The sequence below is a fragment of the Vitis riparia genome, chromosome 8 (genome assembly GCF_004353265.1).
Source record: "Vitis riparia cultivar Riparia Gloire de Montpellier isolate 1030 chromosome 8, EGFV_Vit.rip_1.0, whole genome shotgun sequence".
Classification (NCBI taxonomy): domain Eukaryota; kingdom Viridiplantae; phylum Streptophyta; class Magnoliopsida; order Vitales; family Vitaceae; genus Vitis; species Vitis riparia.
The window spans coordinates 18,491,599-18,511,615 of NC_048438.1; the positions used below are offsets into that span (position 1 = coordinate 18,491,599).

At 36.5% G+C, this 20,017-nt stretch overlaps 2 protein-coding genes across 2 annotated transcripts; both read right to left on the reverse strand.

Annotated features, from left to right (window-relative positions):
* Positions 1 to 64: 64 nt before the first annotated feature.
* LOC117920751 (cactin) lies at positions 65 to 9,704 on the reverse strand. The gene is made up of 13 exons (XM_034838359.1): positions 9,370 to 9,704; positions 9,189 to 9,280; positions 7,743 to 7,842; positions 6,605 to 6,676; positions 6,385 to 6,447; positions 6,094 to 6,234; positions 2,761 to 2,856; positions 1,627 to 1,911; positions 1,399 to 1,537; positions 1,164 to 1,306; positions 901 to 1,077; positions 551 to 817; positions 65 to 465 (listed from the first exon to the last, which is right to left on the reverse strand). The coding sequence occupies exons 1-13, from the start codon at positions 9,637 to 9,639 to the stop codon at positions 346 to 348; spliced, it is 1,965 nt and encodes a 654-aa protein (XP_034694250.1). The 5' UTR covers positions 9,640 to 9,704; the 3' UTR covers positions 65 to 345.
* A 1,250-nt stretch (positions 9,705 to 10,954) lies between these two features.
* Positions 10,955 to 19,020, reverse strand: LOC117919639 (polyadenylate-binding protein 7). Its single transcript, XM_034836847.1, has 10 exons — positions 18,476 to 19,020; positions 17,746 to 17,864; positions 17,437 to 17,630; positions 17,009 to 17,268; positions 16,814 to 16,920; positions 16,530 to 16,719; positions 14,479 to 14,765; positions 14,072 to 14,221; positions 11,629 to 11,832; positions 10,955 to 11,389 (listed from the first exon to the last, which is right to left on the reverse strand). The coding sequence occupies exons 1-10, from the start codon at positions 18,669 to 18,671 to the stop codon at positions 11,192 to 11,194; spliced, it is 1,905 nt and encodes a 634-aa protein (XP_034692738.1). The 5' UTR covers positions 18,672 to 19,020; the 3' UTR covers positions 10,955 to 11,191.
* Positions 19,021 to 20,017: the final 997 nt, after the last annotated feature.

Genomic DNA, 20,017 nt, shown 5'->3' on the forward strand with positions numbered 1-20,017 from the left:
AATTGATGAAGTTCATAAATATGCTACAATACGTTGTACTCATAATTTTAGTTATCAATATTAGTTTTTTTTTCAATATTAACAGAATACACGAGTCTATATCATGCTGAATATTATTTTTTCAATATTAATAAAGTACATGAGTCTACACTATACTGAGTATAATTAAGGACAACTCGAGAAAGTAGGCAAACCTTTTTTCATCCAGCACAACTACATGGGGCAAGTTCCAGGTCGCCTCCAATAAGTTGGAAGAACTTTTTCACAATCCTCAGTTCCCTCCATGGGGCAATTGCAAATTTAGTGTGGGAAAAAAGATGGGTCTCAAAACCACCGACCCACGTCTCACCTGCGGTATCGGTAGCGCTTGAAGTTGAAATAAACATGCAAAATACCCCGTTCGAATGTGCACTTAAACCCCTTCTTATGAGAATATTCCCATTCTTTGTTCACAATCCGGAATGCCTGTCGTGGATTAGGAGAAGCAACTGAGCAATCTAACTCTAAATAGCAACAAAAACAATAATATTAGCAGATAAAGAGCACTTACAATATCTTCATAGGGTGGCCCAGCGTGAAATCTAATCAGGCACGTCTCCCCACTGCTCCCATCCTTCTCAATGGTATAAACTGGAGCCTTCGTCTTGTCCACCAGGTCTGGGTAGAAAATATTGAATTTGTATCCTTGCACAATCTTTGGAGGTGGGTTATCATGATCATAGTGAGTTTGATTGTATTTGTTCCATTCATATCCAGTATGAACACGGTTGAAGTACTTTGGCTTCCTAGGTCGGTACTTGTCATGCCACCAGTACACCTGCAATCCACATTTTATATGTTTAGAAAAATATAATATGATTTGACAAGGCTTGTAAAAAGAAGATGGCCAATATTACACACCTGAGAGTCCAGGTTTACTTCAGCACCAGAGCCAAATACGGCATCACCTTCTTCCATGGCTCCCATAGCTTTCATGACCTTCAGCTCCAAGTTGTCTTCAGATGGAGTTGGTTTTGAAGCCATTGCTTCTTGAATCCGTTTTTGCTGTTCTTCTAACACTGCAATGCGTTTCCGTTCCTGTTCAAGTACCAGTACACATGTATCGGTTAATCAAGAGATGTACTTAAAATACAAATTGACTCGTATATTGAGAGACATTATACCAGTATAGCTCTATCCTCTTCAGGATCAATTGCTTCTTCATTTTCGTCACCATGCAACAGCTCTGGTGAAAATGAACCAGCCTCTTCTTCTGCTTCATGAGCCTCTTCATGCAAAATGGGTTCTGGAGAGAATGTTTGAGCATCTGCATGCATGACGTAATATTAGCTAACCATTCTAGGTATAATAATCTCAAAAAGCAACTTGCCTTTCAACAGAAATGACAAAAGTCTATACCTTCTAGATCTTGGATGCTATCCTCCACTTTAGGCTCTGGACCAGGTTCTGCTTCTAATTCATCTTCACTCTCTGAACGAGGCTCAAGATATTGAAGATGCTTGTGTAGCATTTTGGCATGAATTTCCTTCAAGCAAGCCTGTAATTGCAGAAATGGACTTCTTAGGTCCAACAATGAAAATTCTTCAAAAGATAATAAGCATTAAAAAAAAATAGAGGTATAGGTACCTTTGCCTTGTATATATGGAGGCGTTTTAGAACAGCCTCCCAGTACTCTACTACTTTTGCTGTGCCAGAACGCATTTGTGACTCAATCTGTGATTGTAATACCTCCAACTCACTGTATGTTTTCCCTTGCAGAAGATTCTTGACATCTGCTTCAATACTTGAATGCAGACCCCTTTCTTCAGCAAGCAACTCAGCAGGTGGTTCCTCCCCCCGCACCCTAGCTCGATCCAATGCATCTTTTTTTCGAGCTTCAGCTAGTTCCCAATCACAAACCACCAAGAGTGCCTGTACACATACCAAGATCAACTCTAGATGGTAACTACATTAATTTTCAAGCTACATGTGGCAATTAACATTCAAATTCCAAGTTTTTAGGTGTGATGTAGGAAACATGGTCGCCCCCATGGTGATTAAAAGTGTGCAGCTTGGAGATTCAACTCAAAAAACTAGGTAGTTTGAAATAAACTTCAAGATAAAGCAAAGTATGACAAAGAAAGTTCAGAAAAAAGCATTTTTTTAACAACAATGGCCTAACCGCAAATTTGGGGTTAACTACCCAAACCTATTCTACCCTTCAGCTCTATCTAGTACTAGATGTTCTTTTATGGGTAGATTTTGAAGGAAAAGCAAGGAGGAACTGTCAGTATAGAATATTCCTAATTATGAGTCACCAAAAGTAAAACTTTTCTGCAGCACCTGAAGAGCTACTTTTCTGCCAAAAAAAGAAAAAAAAAAGGCATCTATGAAAGAAAGCACTTCCCCACAAGACATTAGCACCATATTAAAGCCACTGCACCAACTACTCACAGAAGGGGTCATCTCCCAACAATTGCTTCAACCAATATTGAAACTCCATGTAGTTAGTTATGATTATGAAGGTGATCTCTGAACTAAATCTTTCCCCCAATCCTTCTGTACTCTTTGTGATTTGTTTTTGCAGGGAAATAGAACAAAACTTACATGGAGAAGGAAATCAAAGAATGATTGGCTCATATCCTAAAATACCTAAATGAACTTGGATTTTTAATGGAACTGAAGCATTTGAATATGACAAGTGGAGTATGGGATGCGATCACATTAAGGACTATAAAAAGGTCAGTCAATACATATATAGACAAGGTAAAGTGATAATACCTCCCAATACTCTATATGTGTTGGTGTTGCCCTGTCCATATCTAGATGCATTTTGAGGTCATCACGGAGTTCTTCCATTTCTTTTACTGTCAAACCCTGTAGCATACATTGTCCCAAATGTCAATTTTTTAAGCCAAACAAGATGAAAAAAATATTGAATACATTAAACATCAGATGCATGAAGAATCATACTATGACATGTATTCATGAGTGACACAGACAAAGAAAAATGATGGGAACCAAAATTGTTGTTTCCAGTGGATTAGCTAAGATTAACACCAATAAGCAGCAGAAAATTCTGCCTGACACTGAAACTACATAAACCTGGTTAAATTTACTTTCTGATATGGAAACACCAGATGGAAACCACAACTCAGAGAATGAAACAATTTGCTAGCCAAATTAACAACCACAAAGCCTTGAACAATAACTCCATAAGTCATAATAATAGTTGTGCATGGTTTTAAAACCTTCCCAACACTTCCATTAACCAATTCCAGTCTTAAAATAGACTATCTCTTAACCTAAAGTCAAACTTGAAATACAATTTGCATTTTTTAAAATTATTGTCAAGCTTTTCTACTCCATGCACACTTCCACTCTCAAACCAACTGAATTTCACCCTGAAGACAATTTAAACCTTTTTTTTTTTCTTTGGTAAGTAAAAAGAGAGAAATATATATTAAAAAGAGACACCAAAACAGCGACTCAAAGTATACAACAAAAGATACACCCACCCCCACCCAGCTGGAACAAAAACAGTTGACAAAAAGGAGGTGCAAAAATTAACCCCGCCCTCAATGAGAGCCTAATCAATCAATGCTACCAAGTAATGTTGAAGGACCATCTTTTATGAACAATTTTGTCTCCGACCAAAGAAAACAAACAAAAGAACTTTTAAGTCTTTGGATGGACAACACATCATTTTCAAACTGTTCTTTGTCTTCCAAACCATCCAAAAAATACGTAAGGGGTCTGCTCTCCAAACTTCCCTTCTCTTCTTTCCCACAAAGGACCCGTCCCAACTCAAAAGTGTCACCTTTACTGAAGAAGAAAGCACCTACTGCACCCTAAAAAGAGTGAAAAACATTGCCCATGGAGTCCTTGTCTTAGCACGATGGAGGAGGATGCAATCTATCGATTCTTCATGCATTTGGCAAAAATAACATCTATTCGCTAAAGGTCATCCTCTCTTCTGAATTTAGTCCAAAGTAAGAGCTTTGCCCCACATTGCTTCCTACCCAAGAAAACTCACTTTGGACTGCACACAAGATTTCCAAATGATATTTGATGGGGAAAAAACTAGAGAGCCTGGTTCTAAAGCTTTGTAGAGAGACGTAATGAAAAAATTCCTGCACTTAGCCTCTGTCCAAAGCACCCTATCCTCCTCATCCCACTAGACACTCTTCCTATTGAGACCTAATAAGAATCTATCGACCTCATCCACCTCCTAATCATTGAAAGGTTTAGAGAAATGCGGGCTCCGACTTCCCCCTCCATCAGAGAAACTCCACATATTTTTCACCTAGGCGTCCTTGGAGACGGCTAGAGCAAATAAAGTAGGAAAAGACTCACAAAAAGGTGAAGGCCCGCACCATCTATCCTTCCAAAATTGCACCCTCCGACCATTACCCACCACAAAAGAAAGTCTACTACTTACAATGTGTCACTCCTTCCTAATTGCTTTCCACAACCCCACATCATACCCATCCCTCACTTCCTTAGAACACTATCCCCCTTGCTCCTCCCCAAACTTTCCCCTTATCACTTGATTCCAAAAAACCCTTCTCTCATTTGCAAACCTCCACTCCATTTGCACAAGAGAGCCTTGTTAAGAGTAGAAAGACACTTCACCCCCAACCCCCCTTTTCTTTTGTCTAAGCAACCATTTGCCCACCTTACAAGATGAGATGTCCACTCAAGAGCCCCACCTCCCCACAAAAAATCCCTCTGAATTTGCTCTAACCTCAATCTGATTGTCCTGGGTAAATAAAGCACAAGCATGAAATAAATGGGCAAGCTAGCGAAAGTGCTCCATATCAAGGTGATCCTCCCTCCTTTGAAGATATATTGTCTCCTTCATATCACCAATCTCTTTTGAAACCTCTCCTCCACTCCATCCCAAGCAATCACAGACTTAAAAGGAGCACCCAACAGCAATCTCAAGTAAGAGGAAAGGAGACTCCCGAACTTGCAACCAAGTTCTATAGCCAAAACCTCTGCATTTTCCACACATCTCACCCCTGGATTAACTCACTTTTATCCAAATTAATTCTCAACCCCGAAATGGCCTTAAACCACACTAAGGTCCAACATAAGTACTTCATCTGATCCTGAGAAGCCTCACAAAAAACCAATATATCATTTGCGAACAATAAGAGACACACCCGAGCCCCTTCACCACCTCTACCCCTCACCTAACAAGCGAACAAAAAACCCCCATTCACAACTCTCATTTGTAGGCAACTAAACCTTAGTGAAGACAATTTAAACCTTAGTGACCACTTCCAATAACATTGTCCATTAAACCATGGTTTAAAAAATAAGGTTAGTGGGACATGGTTGTCTAAACTTAATAATTACATTATTTTCTTAAATACAATAAGTTTCCTATGTACCTATTATACTTATATATAAGTAAAGTAAAAAAAGAATATGATCTTTGAATTAAAAATATCCATCTATCTTAGGGGTCATCCAACCATTCTAGTAGATTCAGGCAGCAACACGAAGTCCATTCTCTTCAAAACTAATTTTTTTTTTTCCAAAATTTTTCATATTTAAATGCTAGTCCACAATAGCACCCCCTACTTCAAAGCTGGGGATCCAAGCGCACAGCAGAACAAAATGCTGCATATGGAAACAAGATCTTTCTTTTCTAAGAAAATGAAGAAATTTGAACATGTATACAATGTCTTAATTGTTATTCTAATTCTCTATCTGGAAATAAGAAGAATGCATTTTTTTCAGGACTACGATACTCTACCACAAGCTCAGGGATACCAAGAAACCATGTCAGGTAATATTTGACCCCAGGCAAAATAAAGACAGGAAAAACCATCACATAAGATATAAACAAATTGGAGGCTCTTGGTGATATCATTGTGCAGACAAAGATTCTAACTGAACTATTTGTAGCTTTGGGATGGCATGAATGAGGGTCTAGGATACTGAAAAGTTAGGAGAAAGCTAAAAGGAACATGGTTAGATTTGATAATAATAGATTCACAATTAGCAGAATAAGTGCAGTAAGGTAAACAAGTCAAGTAAACTGTTACTGGTCCCAAATGTTTAACATCAAGGCATTTCAATTTTCAGATAACAAATATTTACCTTGAAGACCATATATGGTTCGCTTATATCCATATCAAAATCATCTGAGCCATTGAGCAGATTGGAGAGAATATCAATAGGCTTTAAACGCCCTTCGCGCAATCTAATATCTGATCTGACTTTGCTTTGATCAAAGTGGAACTGTATATTGGACATGTCAGATAATTACAAATGAAAGAGAAATGGCAGCATTAACACAGCCAGAACAGCATAATTGAAAAACACATAAATAGCCATCCATTGGAAGAAACAGGGATAAGAGAATAGAGTGGCAGTAGTTTAGAACCATACCTCTTCTTCTTTCTTCTCCCAATCTTGGAACTCAGCCCGAGCACGTTCTCTAGCAAGCAATGCCTGCAGAAAGCAATAAAGTTATATTAAGATATCCTACCCCAAACTATATCTGAATGTCAACCAAATAGAGAAGATGAAGTAATTAAGCCAAAATCTAGTTATCTTATTCAACAGACCCAACAAGAAGCCACTTGCATCATCAGAGGACCAAACTTACCATTTCTTCCTCATGTTGTGCCTTTTCAATTGCCCTTTCCTCCCTTCTCTTTTTCACCTTTTCAATCTCTGCCTGTAGTATGAATGCAAACACATGCATGAAAATCTGAAGGCATGCAATAGTGAAGAATAATATATAATAAAATAATTACAACATGCATATGATGTTTGCAGCAGATAAACCCAATGTTGAAGGCATTGTGTTCAAGCCTTAATGATAGTCAAATAGTGATTAATTGAAAGACCTATGCTGTCTAGAACAAGAATCAACTACAGTGAAGCCCACATTGGGATAGCAATCTCGCAACAATGCTAGTTTGTAGAAAAACCCAATACAAATTCAATAAACAAAATGGCACTCTTGACACAATTGGAAGATGTCAGTAATTTTGCTTTAAAATGGAAGGTGGAATGATGACAATATAAATTTCTGTAGGAATTTTTAGCAAGGGCTATTGTTTCACTATAAAGTGAAGCTCAAAAAATAATCCTTGCAATGCAAAAAAGAATATATTTCTCTTACTTTGTGTGTCCTGAAATGAAATGTTCTTTCTTCATAGGCATCCCAGAGACATCGAGAGGGGATAAAAGCAAATACTCTCTTTGTGGGTCAATTTACATAGTGTGGAAAAGTGTAGGAAAAAAAGATAAAAACATTCAACAACCATCACATTTTTCTTACTATTGTCGCAATTTTCAATTAGTGGAGTTTAGCAGATTGTATCAAACTTCTAATCACACAATGCATGTGATTCTAGTCTCTTTTGGTGTGATAAATCTCTTCCTACCAGATTTCCTTCAAAGTTTTCCACTTCCTTTTCTTCATTTCTCCTTTATTCATGCCTTTTTACTTCTTTTATCAATACTAACAATTTCAAATGTCACAAGAGAAAAGTTGTCTGGTTAGCATAATACGATATTTTGTTGTACTTTTAACTCTAAACTCTGTCTAAACATGACAATGCAAGACCACTCATGCCTTTTGTCACTAGGTACAAATAACTAGAGAAAATTTACTAAATGATAGTATGATACTACAAGGCTAGTTAAGATTATCAAAAGCTTATAAAACAGAAAAAATCAAAAAATGATTTCTGCAAATAACTCTCAGAAAATAACCTTAGCAAATCATAACATACCATCCTTTCTCTCTGTCTTTTTTTCTCGGCCTTTACTGAAAACATGTCAAGTGGAACACCTTGAGAAACGTCACGTTCAATCTTCTTTCGCCACACAAATCTGCGAATTTAAAGAAATCCAATGTCAACAGTAAAGCATCTGAGGTTATCTGTTATTATGTCAAGCCCAGAATCCATCAGATAAGTAGCTTTAGCTCATATAAGATTTGAATGCAAGTGAAATTGTTAGATTGGTTGGAAATTTAAAATAGTGAAGTTTTTAGGCTATGAACTGCCCATACAGGACTTGCACAAAAGGACAACCAACAGCAGAACATGAACAATATGAAGCCCTACCAAAGCATAATTACAAACCTAAAAGTTCTAGGAGCATTATCTTTTCTTTATGTCTCCAATACACTAAAGAAATAAAGGAACTACAGTTGAAGAACTTTATTTTCGGACTGTTTCATCAAAGGCTGTTACCAGTGCAATTCTTTTTTCAGGGTTTGGAGGGTAACAGACTTCACCTCAACTTTTTTGCATGTAGCAGTCACAGAGAGACTCAACCTGTACACATTTCATTGTTTAACTAAATATAACAATTAAGCATTTATGAAAGCTGTGATTAATCCCTTCCAAGAGTGGTTGTAGTCTGAGCAAGGGACAGTCTAAGACTCATATCTCGTTATACGCATAATCTTCTCTTTCTTGGTTCTAAATTTCTAGCTGGTTATTACTCACAGACTGACAAAATTTTTGCCACATTCCTTTTAGCAATTCAAGCTAGCTCACAACTCATTCGTCCACAATATAATCACACCATCCTCATAACTGCTCCTTCACCCATTTGAATTTAGAACATTCCGTATTCTCATAATTTGGACAATCTCATTTTGGCTACACTCAGCTGCGCTCTGGTGAAAGCAGAGTTATCCTAAACAAATAACAGAGATTGATGAACATAAATCATGTCCCTAGATTGAAAAATGGTACAGATCCTCACTTTATCAGATGGTTAGAGTGGACTTAAATTTTTGTTTATATGCACAACTTCATGAGCAATGGTCACAGACAGTCTCATTTATGTGGTCAGAGACATTGATGAAGACCCAAGCACCATCACTGTGAAACCCTAGGCCACAAAGTTTTCCTTGTTCAATTGGTTCTTATGAATTATCATCTTCACAATTTTGTTCGATGTTAGCAAACAAGAAGCAAGACATTGTTCAGCTGGCTCTTGTGAATAATCATCTTCACAATTTTGCCTCATCTTCGGAAAGATAAAAACTACTGCAAGAATGACCTAAGAACAATCTCCAGCTCCCAAAGATGTATATTATTTCACAAAATTTAATCAGACATCTAAGATTATAATTTTCCAAAATATGCAAAAATAAAATAAAAAATAATTAATAGGGCATTAAATCAATAAAGAAAAAGCTAATCCACAGAATAAAAACTTACTTCTCATTGAGATTGGCATCACCAAATGGATTTGAATCATTGGAATACCCGGAAACGGTCTGCGACTTCAACTTCTTAGCAACTCGCAACGCCTAAACAATCAAAACAATATAAATTCTCGTCACCTAATTATAAAAAAATAAAACCCTAGAAATCGATAAAAAAAAAACCAAACACATACTTTTTTCTGAGCTTTTTTGGCCAAATAGTCAGCAATTTCCTCTTCGGTAATGTTTCTGGAGGACCTCTTCTTTCCGCCACCATCACTTTTGCCACTGCTATCGGAATCATCCAAATGTCGCGAAGAGCTCCGGCGGCGACTGCTGCGGCTGCGTTCTCTTCGTTTGCTGGAGGACCTATCCGGCGAAGAGTCAGGGGTATCAGAATCATCGGAATCGTCGGATCTTCTTCGACTCTTCTTTCTCCTACTGCTGCTACCGTGCGTTCCCATCCGAGGACAACCAGAGTAGAGAAAATGACACGAAAGCCGTCGGTACTTGGAACAGCCCAAGAGTTTTTTCGCACGTATTTTCTTACAAATATATATATAAAAGGAATGTTACGTCCGGAGACTAGTGGCTGGAAAATCACCGCTGAAAAGTAATTTCGAAAACAACCATCAAAAAAATTATTTTAAAGATGAGATGTTATTAACATGTTCTCTATTTTAAAAAATATATATTTTTATTCATAATTTTTATTTTTAATTATTTTATATTTAAATAATTATATTTTAAAACAATCCTCAAAAAATAAAGTTTTATTTGAAAAGTATTTTTAAAAACAATTCTATAGAATAATTTTTAAAAACTATTTTACTATGTTTTTAAAATACTATATTTTTAGAAATAATAATATTTAAATAAAAAATTCAATAGAGATTTTCTTACACGATAAAAAAAGTAAAGGTTAGTCGGTAATAGCACGGTTTGTGCGCGTGTCTTTTTACAAGCAAGATTATTTTTCCAAGTATAATAGTTCATGCCTAAGTGTTTGATAAACTTCTTGTTTAAGTTATTGAGATGCAAATGGCAAAAATTTTAGCCAATTTTCCTTATTTATGTCTAAAATTAGATATGGATTTAAATAAACCATTATTTATTTATATTATAATTTTGATATAAAAAGTATGTATTTATGGGTTCTGTTTGATTGATTGATGAGATATAATATTTATGTTTTAAGATATCATATTTTTAATATGTATACATTAATACATCATTTTTAATGGACTGTCATACACTTGGATATGTTGTGTTATAATTATATTTGATTTATAAAAAAATATATATATACAATAACAAAATACCTTTTAGATTTCAATGTTTAATATTTATTTAAAATATCCCTTTGCTTACAACTCAACAGTTAGAACCACCTGCCACTTTTCTTTTCTCTGCCTTGCAAGTTGCAAGTTGCAACAACCTGCAAGTGCTACATGCAGATGGAAATAAAATGGGGATACTTGCATCCCATTCATCATTTCTCTACCGAGGTGCGGATTGGCTTTCAACGACTGCAAGCCCACCCAACCTCAAATGTATATGGCCTCTTCGGACCCTGAATGAATGTGTTATATACATAGAGAGACACACACTACTATCTTTTGCTCTTCACACACTATTATCTTTTGCTATTCTTTTATCAGCTAAGAATTGACATCGATTCCCACAGACATCAGCTACCTCAATATATCTTCTGACCTAGACAATGAAATCCTGCAGCAAAAGGCTTTGGTCTCAAGGCAGAATCAAAACTAAATCAAATGGAAATAGCATGAGCATATCTTCAACTAACAGTTCAGATAAGATAGATAGATAGATGTGTTCTTCAAATGTCAAATATTCTATACTGTAAAGACTAAAGTGGAAAATTGTTAAAAGCCAGAAATTAAGAAGGTCCACCAATACAGACTATCAAAAATATCGCTCACTCGGAGTTCCAGCCCAACCATAATCTCCAAACTTTCAAAAAGTGGAAAATTGTTGGGCACAAAAGCCTTTTCAGTTAACCGCAACCTCAGCAGCCAGGTAACTAGGATGAAGTGTGTCCTGTCCAGATGGTTTAGATTTGGAGAGCTTGAGCACCTGCACGGCTTCTTCCACTTTGGCAGCCAATGACTCAGGGGATTCCAATAACAGGAGCAGTTCCGAGTTGTCCATCTCCAAAAGCATTCCCGTTATCTTTGCAGCAAGATCAGGCTGCACAAGAGGATTTAAGATTTTTAATGGTATCAAGGACACAATTTCTTGAGAAAAAATATCCATGAGTGTATTTTTAAAACAATTTCAAAGAAAAATGACTTCTAAAAGAAAATAAAGCAAATATAAAATTTAATTTGATTTTAACAGTGTGAAAAGAGATTTGTAACTATTCTAATGCATGGATGTATTATAAAAATGTGCAGGTTCAGACAAATTCCACATTCTACTAGTGTTACCTTTTGTTTCTGGACAAGGGGATAGAGATGCTCGCCCAGAATCTGCTTCTGCTGCTCAGGAGAAGCAGCAGCAAGCATGCTACTCAGCATCTCCGATCCTTGAGATCCAGTTCCAACAGAATTGGAAGCAGCAGATGGGATTCCAGATCCTTTGCTCATCTCATAGGAACGGCCATTTGGCACATACTTAGCCTGCCCAGCCCGCTGCAATTCTCACAGATATTAGAATTTGTAGCATATCAATGGTAGACTAAACCAGTCATGTTCCTTAGGGCAAACAAAAAACATGAATCTCAAGTGGAATTGCGCTTGATGAGAAACCATGTATTTCAACCGTGCTTCACCTAACATTCTTTTTTATGTGCAAGTAAACGGTGAAATGTCAGTTAAAGCTTCTAGCATCATAACAAACCAAAACAAGGTGAAAGTTGTATATATTCTTAGATTATGCTACTTAACATTCAAAGGGCATATGTGCAAATAATGACAAAACATGAATCTCAAGTGGAATTGCACTTGATGAGAAATCATGCATTTCAATCGTGTTTCACCTAACATTTTTTTTTTATGTGCAAATAAATGGTGAAATGTCAGTTAAAGCTTCTACCATCATAACAAACCAAAACAAAGTGCAAGTTGTATATATTCTTAAATTATGCTACCTAACATTCAAAGGACATATGTGCAAATAATGACAGGGCCAAATTCATTTTAAACCATGTCAACCACATAATTTGAGAAAGCCTGCATCTTGTGCAAGCATACGTGGGAATTTGCATGAGAAGGACTTGAAGGGTAAGGTGATTCAAACATTTTTTTACTGGGCTGACTATCACAAAGTAGCAGGTCCAGTTTATCATTAACAAAGTGTTGAGCAAACCAGACAACAAACCGATTTTAAGAAAGTTTTCATACTACTTCTCATTGTTTGTTAAAAAATTTACCATCTTACAGTGCATGCGTATCCACCTGTTTATTTCCAGGTGGCATTTACATCATGTGAGTCAATCTATCTGTAACTTTATCTGAAGTTTGGAATAAAATTCCGGATGAAGAGACACTGTCATGTTATAAAGAAGGGTGAAGACAAAAAAAAAGGAACACGCTGATAGTCATGGAGGAATTTCTGAGAGAATGCTGCTCATTTTCCATTCTCTAAGATCCTATATGATACCTCAATTTTTCCTAAGCTCAACCCATCCTCACCCTGCATCCAAGATGAAGATTCTTCACTGCTTGTTATAACATTAGATACAAGATTTTAGACTAAATAGCAACAGAAGAAAGAGGATAATTATTTTCCAACAGAAGAAAGAGGACAATTATTTTCCCTACATCTCTATTTGAATGGAGGAATAGCCACCCACCACCTTCCTATTAAAGATCAAACAACATTTCTTAACACATCTTATTAGCAACTGAGATACACAATATATCAGGAGTACCCTTCAACATTCAAAGCAACTTTAGGCAGCAAAGCAAATCAATAGCAAGTTGAACGTGGGGTATCTACAGAAACTACTTGGAACTTGGAGTAGACTAGCATCCCTTCCTACCTATCTAGTTTGTTTGCCAATGATACACTTTGAGGGATTATTAAGTTGAAAGCAGTTTAGTTACATTGATTTTGAAAAATTCTAGTATCTATTCTCAAAAGAGCTGATATAGGAAGAAATATTTTTAGAAAGGCCAGAAAAGAAAAAAAAAAAACTATTCAGTGAAAGGAAAGGAGAATTATTAATACTATGGTTATTATTTAAGCCTGCAAAACTGTGTATCCAGTGTTAACGTCTTTTCTTAAAAAATTTATTTGAAATTAAATATCTAATTGGAAAGGCATGGGTTCTTCTGGGCATTGTTTGTATGCAGGGCTACACTACACTACACCAACTGTATAATAACAGCCACCAGGCATGGAGAGGTAGAAAAGGTAGGTACCACTCATGGACTACAAAGTTTGTGGAGAAGACACCAAATAGACAGGCCTTTTTTATGGTAGGACATATCCCAAAGCCTTTCCTATGATAAAACATATCTTAAAACAATTTAGTCCAAACAAGTCTTTCTATCTCCAAATAAAGCCAAATGAATGTTTCCAATAATGTATATAGAAACCCTCATGATATCAAATGGGAATTAGATGACATAAATAAGGCATCTAAATAAACCATGCTTGAGTAGTCATGCAGCACGTATGAAATGTAGGGAGCAGCAAACAAGCAAAAGAAAGACCGGTGAATATGGGTTGAGGCATTGAGAAAAAAAACCCAATTACCAAGGATTTAACACAAAATTTATCCAACCTCACATTGCTTATTTGAGTTGAGCCACATACAGGACTGAACAATGCATTAAATTCATCAGTAATTGCAGCAAGTGAAAAGCTCCACCATACCAAACATAATGAGAAGAAATGGTAGCATGAAGAAAAAGATGGAAAAACCTGCTGATTGATTGAATCTTTTGGTGAAATCACTGGTTGAGTTGGCTGCTGCAAATGTGGCATAAATGAAGTAGAGTGACCACCACCCTGTGGAATATGCCCATTTGTCCTGCCCCTGTTTTGCCTGTGCTGCCTTGGAGTATTAGGCATCTGTAGAAGGAAAGTTAAAGAAATATAAGCAAGTCAATTACATCTCAACCATTAAAGACAATGGCATAAACAAAATACTTGTTCACTTTTCTAAATGAATCGACTATAATTATTTTTACAGCAACGGCAGATGATTTGACAGAATCTAACCCATAAAATAGAGCAAAATGGCAAAAAGAGTGCATGTAATCAGGAGAAGACTTTGTCCATGAGTCAGCAGAGAACTTATAATATAAGACATGGTATTTACTATTTACCAAGGGAATTGGTGATGGCTGAAAAGCTGGTCTGGTTGGAGGTATAAGGTTGTTAGCTCTCCATCCTGTGCGCAAACCCAAAGGCTGATACATCAGGCCCTGTCTTGGAGGTATAACACCAGGAGGAGCTGTGTAGTACAGAGGAGGATATCCACCAGGGATAACAGGAGTAGAAGGTCCTGCAAGTCCTGCCATACGTTGTGCATAATGAAGCTGCAGTTGTGCTTGCCTGTCCTCTTTCCTTTGAGCAATAGCCACATACAATGGCTTTCTGTGAAACATGTACCCTGTAAGACATTCAATGGTGAGATGATTGGCAGCCTAAAGAATAGACATGACTACTTCTACTGATAAAAATAAAAGATCTTATGTATCAAACAAATTGTAAAAAAACCATATGCATGCAAAGAGGACAAGTGCAAATACAAGAATTGTGATGGTAACATTTTTAAATATTGTTTTCGCTCCCATTTTTCTTCAATATGACTAATCTCCCTGTCAATCTCATGGATTTAATAGCATAAATGTGAATACACCATTAACAACTTTGACTTGTATGTGACCCTCAATTGACGACATTTATCCTCAAGAACTATAACTAGACACCGGGAAAATGACGAATGTAACAAGACACAACCTAATGCACCCGACACAGAGAACATTTGTACAGGCCAATATTTGACAAGGTTCATTTATTTTAAATCATCTGATGGTAAACTTTTTTAAATGCTTCTTCGATCCTATCATATGATTATAGTAAAATTGGAGAGTACATGATTCTTTGCCCTATAGATCTCTCAGTTGTGTTTGTTTAGTCATCCAATCCTCATTCTCTCTTCTAAGACATAATTCTGTAAAATTGGAGCTATGAGGTTTAAAAAATTTGGATTTTCCCATTTATTTGAACTTCCTATAGCCAAACTTATATGGGAAGTATGAGGATAGATAATATTTTGATGGAAGTTAATCTTCCATTCTACATCGGCAAGTTGACGAACACATTTGAGGTTAGCTAATGATTACAAATTTTAGAAAAAGAGGATGAAAGTAATATATGCTTTTTTGCACATATCATTTTATACTATGGATGAGGAAAGATTCAATGAACTGGATGATAGAGCACCATAAATTCTATTGAAATTCATTGTTCTATTGACTGCATTGTCCACATTAACTTATTCATGTGATTCATTTATTCTCATATTGTGAAAAGTTTTTAAACGCAATATAGTTTCCAATAAATAATGTTAAAATGGAGCTAACCCCTTTACTAGAAATAGCACATCATTTCTCACTAAAATGATGGACCGGTACACTTCCTCTATTCTAAAGACATTGCCTAAAAATTAATTAGGATTCACAAACAAGTATTTGATGCATACTAATTCTTCTCCTCTCAAGTTTTTTCAGCAGATTTTGCGCTTCCATAATTTCAACTTACTATTATTTACATTGCCTAAACTTTCAGGGCTTTGATTTCAATTATTATGACATCAAGTTAAGGCAGAGACATATAACACATGCATCACACCTATTAATTGTGTCTTGGGATCTGCTCATAGCATTTCATCCACATAGCAAAAATAATCCATCTAGAATCAACTTATGCAGACTGTAAGAAGGTAACCTCTTTTTTTCCCTCAAGATTACAAGAATAGAACACCTGCACTGTCCAGACCCAACAAGGTTTATGTCTGTGATTTGATTTTTCCTTTCTAAATGGGGAAAAAGAAACAAAGAAGAGTAGGGAAGAAGGAACTTCACCCAAACACCAGTGTATGCCTATGTTTTGTTTTTGCCTTTCTAAAGGAAATGAGAAAGAGAGAGAGAGATGAAGGAAGAAAGAACTTCCTTGGAAACTAATCATGTGTTAAAGCAAAGGTAGTGATTGAGGAACACCAATTATAAAATGAGATCTCTGTTAAGTGGTATATGAGCTAATAATTACACATCAATATATTGTTCTAAACCATGAAACAGGAATAATTTTCAAGATCATGAAGAGTGAAATTCTATGACGTCTAGCCAAATATGTAACTCTACCAACTCACCATGAAAAGTGTTCACAGCTTTACTGGCCTCATCAGGAGTGGAGAAGCAGACAAATCCAAACCCCTTGCTTATCCCTTTTTGATCTCGCATGAGTTTTGCAGAAGTGATCTTGCCGCACACACTAAAGTGTTCCCGCAGGTCATCATCATTGACATTATCATCAATGTTCTTGACATACACATTTGAACCCTAAAAGTTGGAGAAAAATGACTGTTAACCAAAAAAGAATACATACAATCGCAAGTAGACAAATTTAGGGAGAGAAAAGGGCAATGAGGAATACCCTGTATTTTAAGATTTGCTCGTTACGTTTCTCCTCAAATTGGCGACGTAAAAGCTGCTCACGTTCGGCTTTCTTCTGTGCCCTTGCTACATACAGAACCTTCGAACCTGCTCGGAATAACCAGTGACATAAAATGTTTTAAATTGAGCAGTTGGTGCATGCTCGACAATTTACATTGACAAAAATATAACCTACCAAGTTGCAATCCATTTAATGCTTCCAGTGCTCTTTTGGCATCTTCCGGGCTCTCAAAGTTCACAAAACCAAAACCTCTGGACATCCCATTTTCATCCTTAGAAATAACCAAGCTAGCAATTTTCCCAAACTCAAAGAACTTCTCTCGTAGAGCTTCTTCTGTGACATCTGGATCCAAATTCTTGATGTAAAGATTTGTATATTTGGCATCAGGATTGGGCAGAGCCCTATCAGTCTTTCTGACAAACTTCCCAGCATATCTGTGCCATAAATTAGCATTAAAAAGGGTCAATACCTAGAGAGCAAAAAAGAAAGATAAGGAGGGAAAATTTGACCATTTCGATCACCATATACAAGTAATGGACACAACTTCTTTCAGTACATAATTTTCCTGACAGGGAGAAACAAAGGAAGGTAATTGCACATACATCTGTTTGCCGTCAATAATGAAGCCATTTAGCTTCTCAATGGCAGCATTTGCATATTCCTCAGACTCAAACTGAACGAAACCATATCCTTTGCTCTTCCCATCCTCAGTCACAACCACTTTACAAGACAAAATATTGCCAAATTTCTGAAACATGGCTTGAAGCCTCACATTATCTATTGAGTCACTCAAATTCTGCCACAAACCCAAACCTCAAATATATTACAAATGCAACCAGAAAAGCACATACCAAACAAACAAGAAAATATAGTTCAGCATCAATGATACTGGTCACAGCAAAAAGATATACCTTAACAAACACATTCCCTATTCCACTCCTTCTTGCATCTGGATCACGATGTGACCACATAACTCTTATCACTTTTCCATGCAGCATAGTGTGATTCTTTGCCTCAATGGCATGAGAAGCTATTCAAAATCATAAGATTGCAAAATCAGAATAATTAAATTTAATATCAAAATTATCCTAATAGTGCATCCAGTATAATCCAACCCACATTAAAATAAATAGTCTCTTCGTTTTTTCCTTGATAAATCAAGAACCACTCATGAAGGACTCATCTCTTCTGTCTGCTCTCTTTCTTGATAAATCAGAACAGTTTCACCATCAAATGTGGGAAAAGGCTAAAGTTAGTACATTGTTTGAGAGAAGCACGAAAAGGTTGAAACCAGAATTTCAATTTGGGCCACAAGTAAGAAACTAAGGCATAAACTAAGTTGAGTAAACAAAAAACATAAGATTCAAGATTCTCTATTCTTTTTTCTCCCTTTTCTTAAAAGGGAACATAGAAAGGATCAAACAGGACAACGGACGTAACGATTGTTGTGCACAACCTTTCCGGATGCGAGATTTCTTCATCCGATCAAACGTTCTCGTCTACTCATGGTCCCAAACAATGCAAAACCAATCCATTCCCAGAATTTCCATTTATTTATCTTTTCAACACTTTCTAGGAAACCAAACAGAGGTAATAAAGGAACAAAATGCGAAAATACAACAGAACAATACGGATAATTACCGTCTTGAGGAGAGATGAAGTTGACGTAACCGTAACAGAGGGAACGGCCAGAGGAGGAGTCACGGCAGATGCGCACAGAGGCGAGGCTTTTAAATTCGGAGAAGGCGTCGAAAAGCAGGCCATCGGTGATATCAGGGTGCAGGTCACCAACGTAGAGCGAAGCCGGAGCGGCAGGGACGGTCGGAGGAACCGCCATTGACGAACTCACAACAATGCACTTGTAGAGAGAAATAGAGAAACACACTAGAGAGAAAAACCAAATGGCGTTTCGGTTTGGCCTCTCAATTTCAGTAAATAAATAAATAAATATAACAGGTGGCGTTAGACAGAGAAAGAGAGTACTATCAAGGAAGAGAGAGGGGGCGACAGAGGCACTATTTGTCTGTTTGCCTGTGGAGATTTTCTCTTTGAGAGAGAAAGAAAATTAGGGAAAATTATTAAGGAAAGATTTTTTAAGATGGAGAGAGAATTATGTTTTTGTGCGGAACTGCGGATTTGCATGGCCGCGGGAGGTTGGGGGTTTCCTAAATGATGCCAACGCTAGAAACGAACTCCTACGCGCACTGCAGGTGCGTTTCATAACCATGTTTTAGCGTTAACAAAGTTAGGAAACATTACTGCATCAGATTTCACCAATCAGGTAAGTCGGAAGTTTTTTAAAAGGAAGCAAGTATATATTTTCAATAAATTTTTTATCAAAAGGATTAAAAATAACTTTCTTATTTAAAAATTGTATAAATAATCTCATTTTGATTTTTTTTATCTTAAAATTTTTTATTTAAAATTTATTTAATGTAAGATAAGGATTCAAAAATTATTAAATAATATTTTTTTTATTTATAAAAGAGATAACATTTCATATTAAGAAAAAAAAAAAAAAAAAAGTCCTTGGTGATTTATATTTTCTGTTTTAATCGAAATAACCTGAGAGAGACTCTGGGTGAGGGGGAGAGGAGCGCGTAGGGAGTAATGGACACGTGTATGAGAAAAAGGTCATGGTTGGAGAGTGAGAAACGGGTTAAAAAGTGGAACCCAATGACCAGTGCGGGTGCTTGAAACCTCACTATTGACACTTTCACAGCCCGACCTTAACCACAGCCACAAGGGCCGCCCTAAGCCACGGACACCCACCCTTTCAGGTCCTCTACTCCACTTTTTCATCCCTATTCTTTCTTTTATTTAATTTAAAAAAAAAATTATTCCAAAATATAATTAATGAAAATTAGGCCTCTAATACCCGGCCCATAATGGGCTGCTTCAAGCCCGATTAATGCAACTCCGTTACTTTTCTATTGAGAAAGTGACTTCTTTTATGATTTATCAGTCTCCAGCCATACCATTCTTAAACATCATTGCTTACTATTTTAAGACAACCTCAAATGCACAATTACTTCTTAATCAGGAAAAGGGGATTTATATGGAAAGCAAGGACGCATAAGAATCTTCAGAGTCAGTGGGCCCAAACATATGAATGATCTCAATGGGTTCAAAAATGTAGACATTGTTTGGATTTTGTCACAAACCATGGTGGATATCTCATTA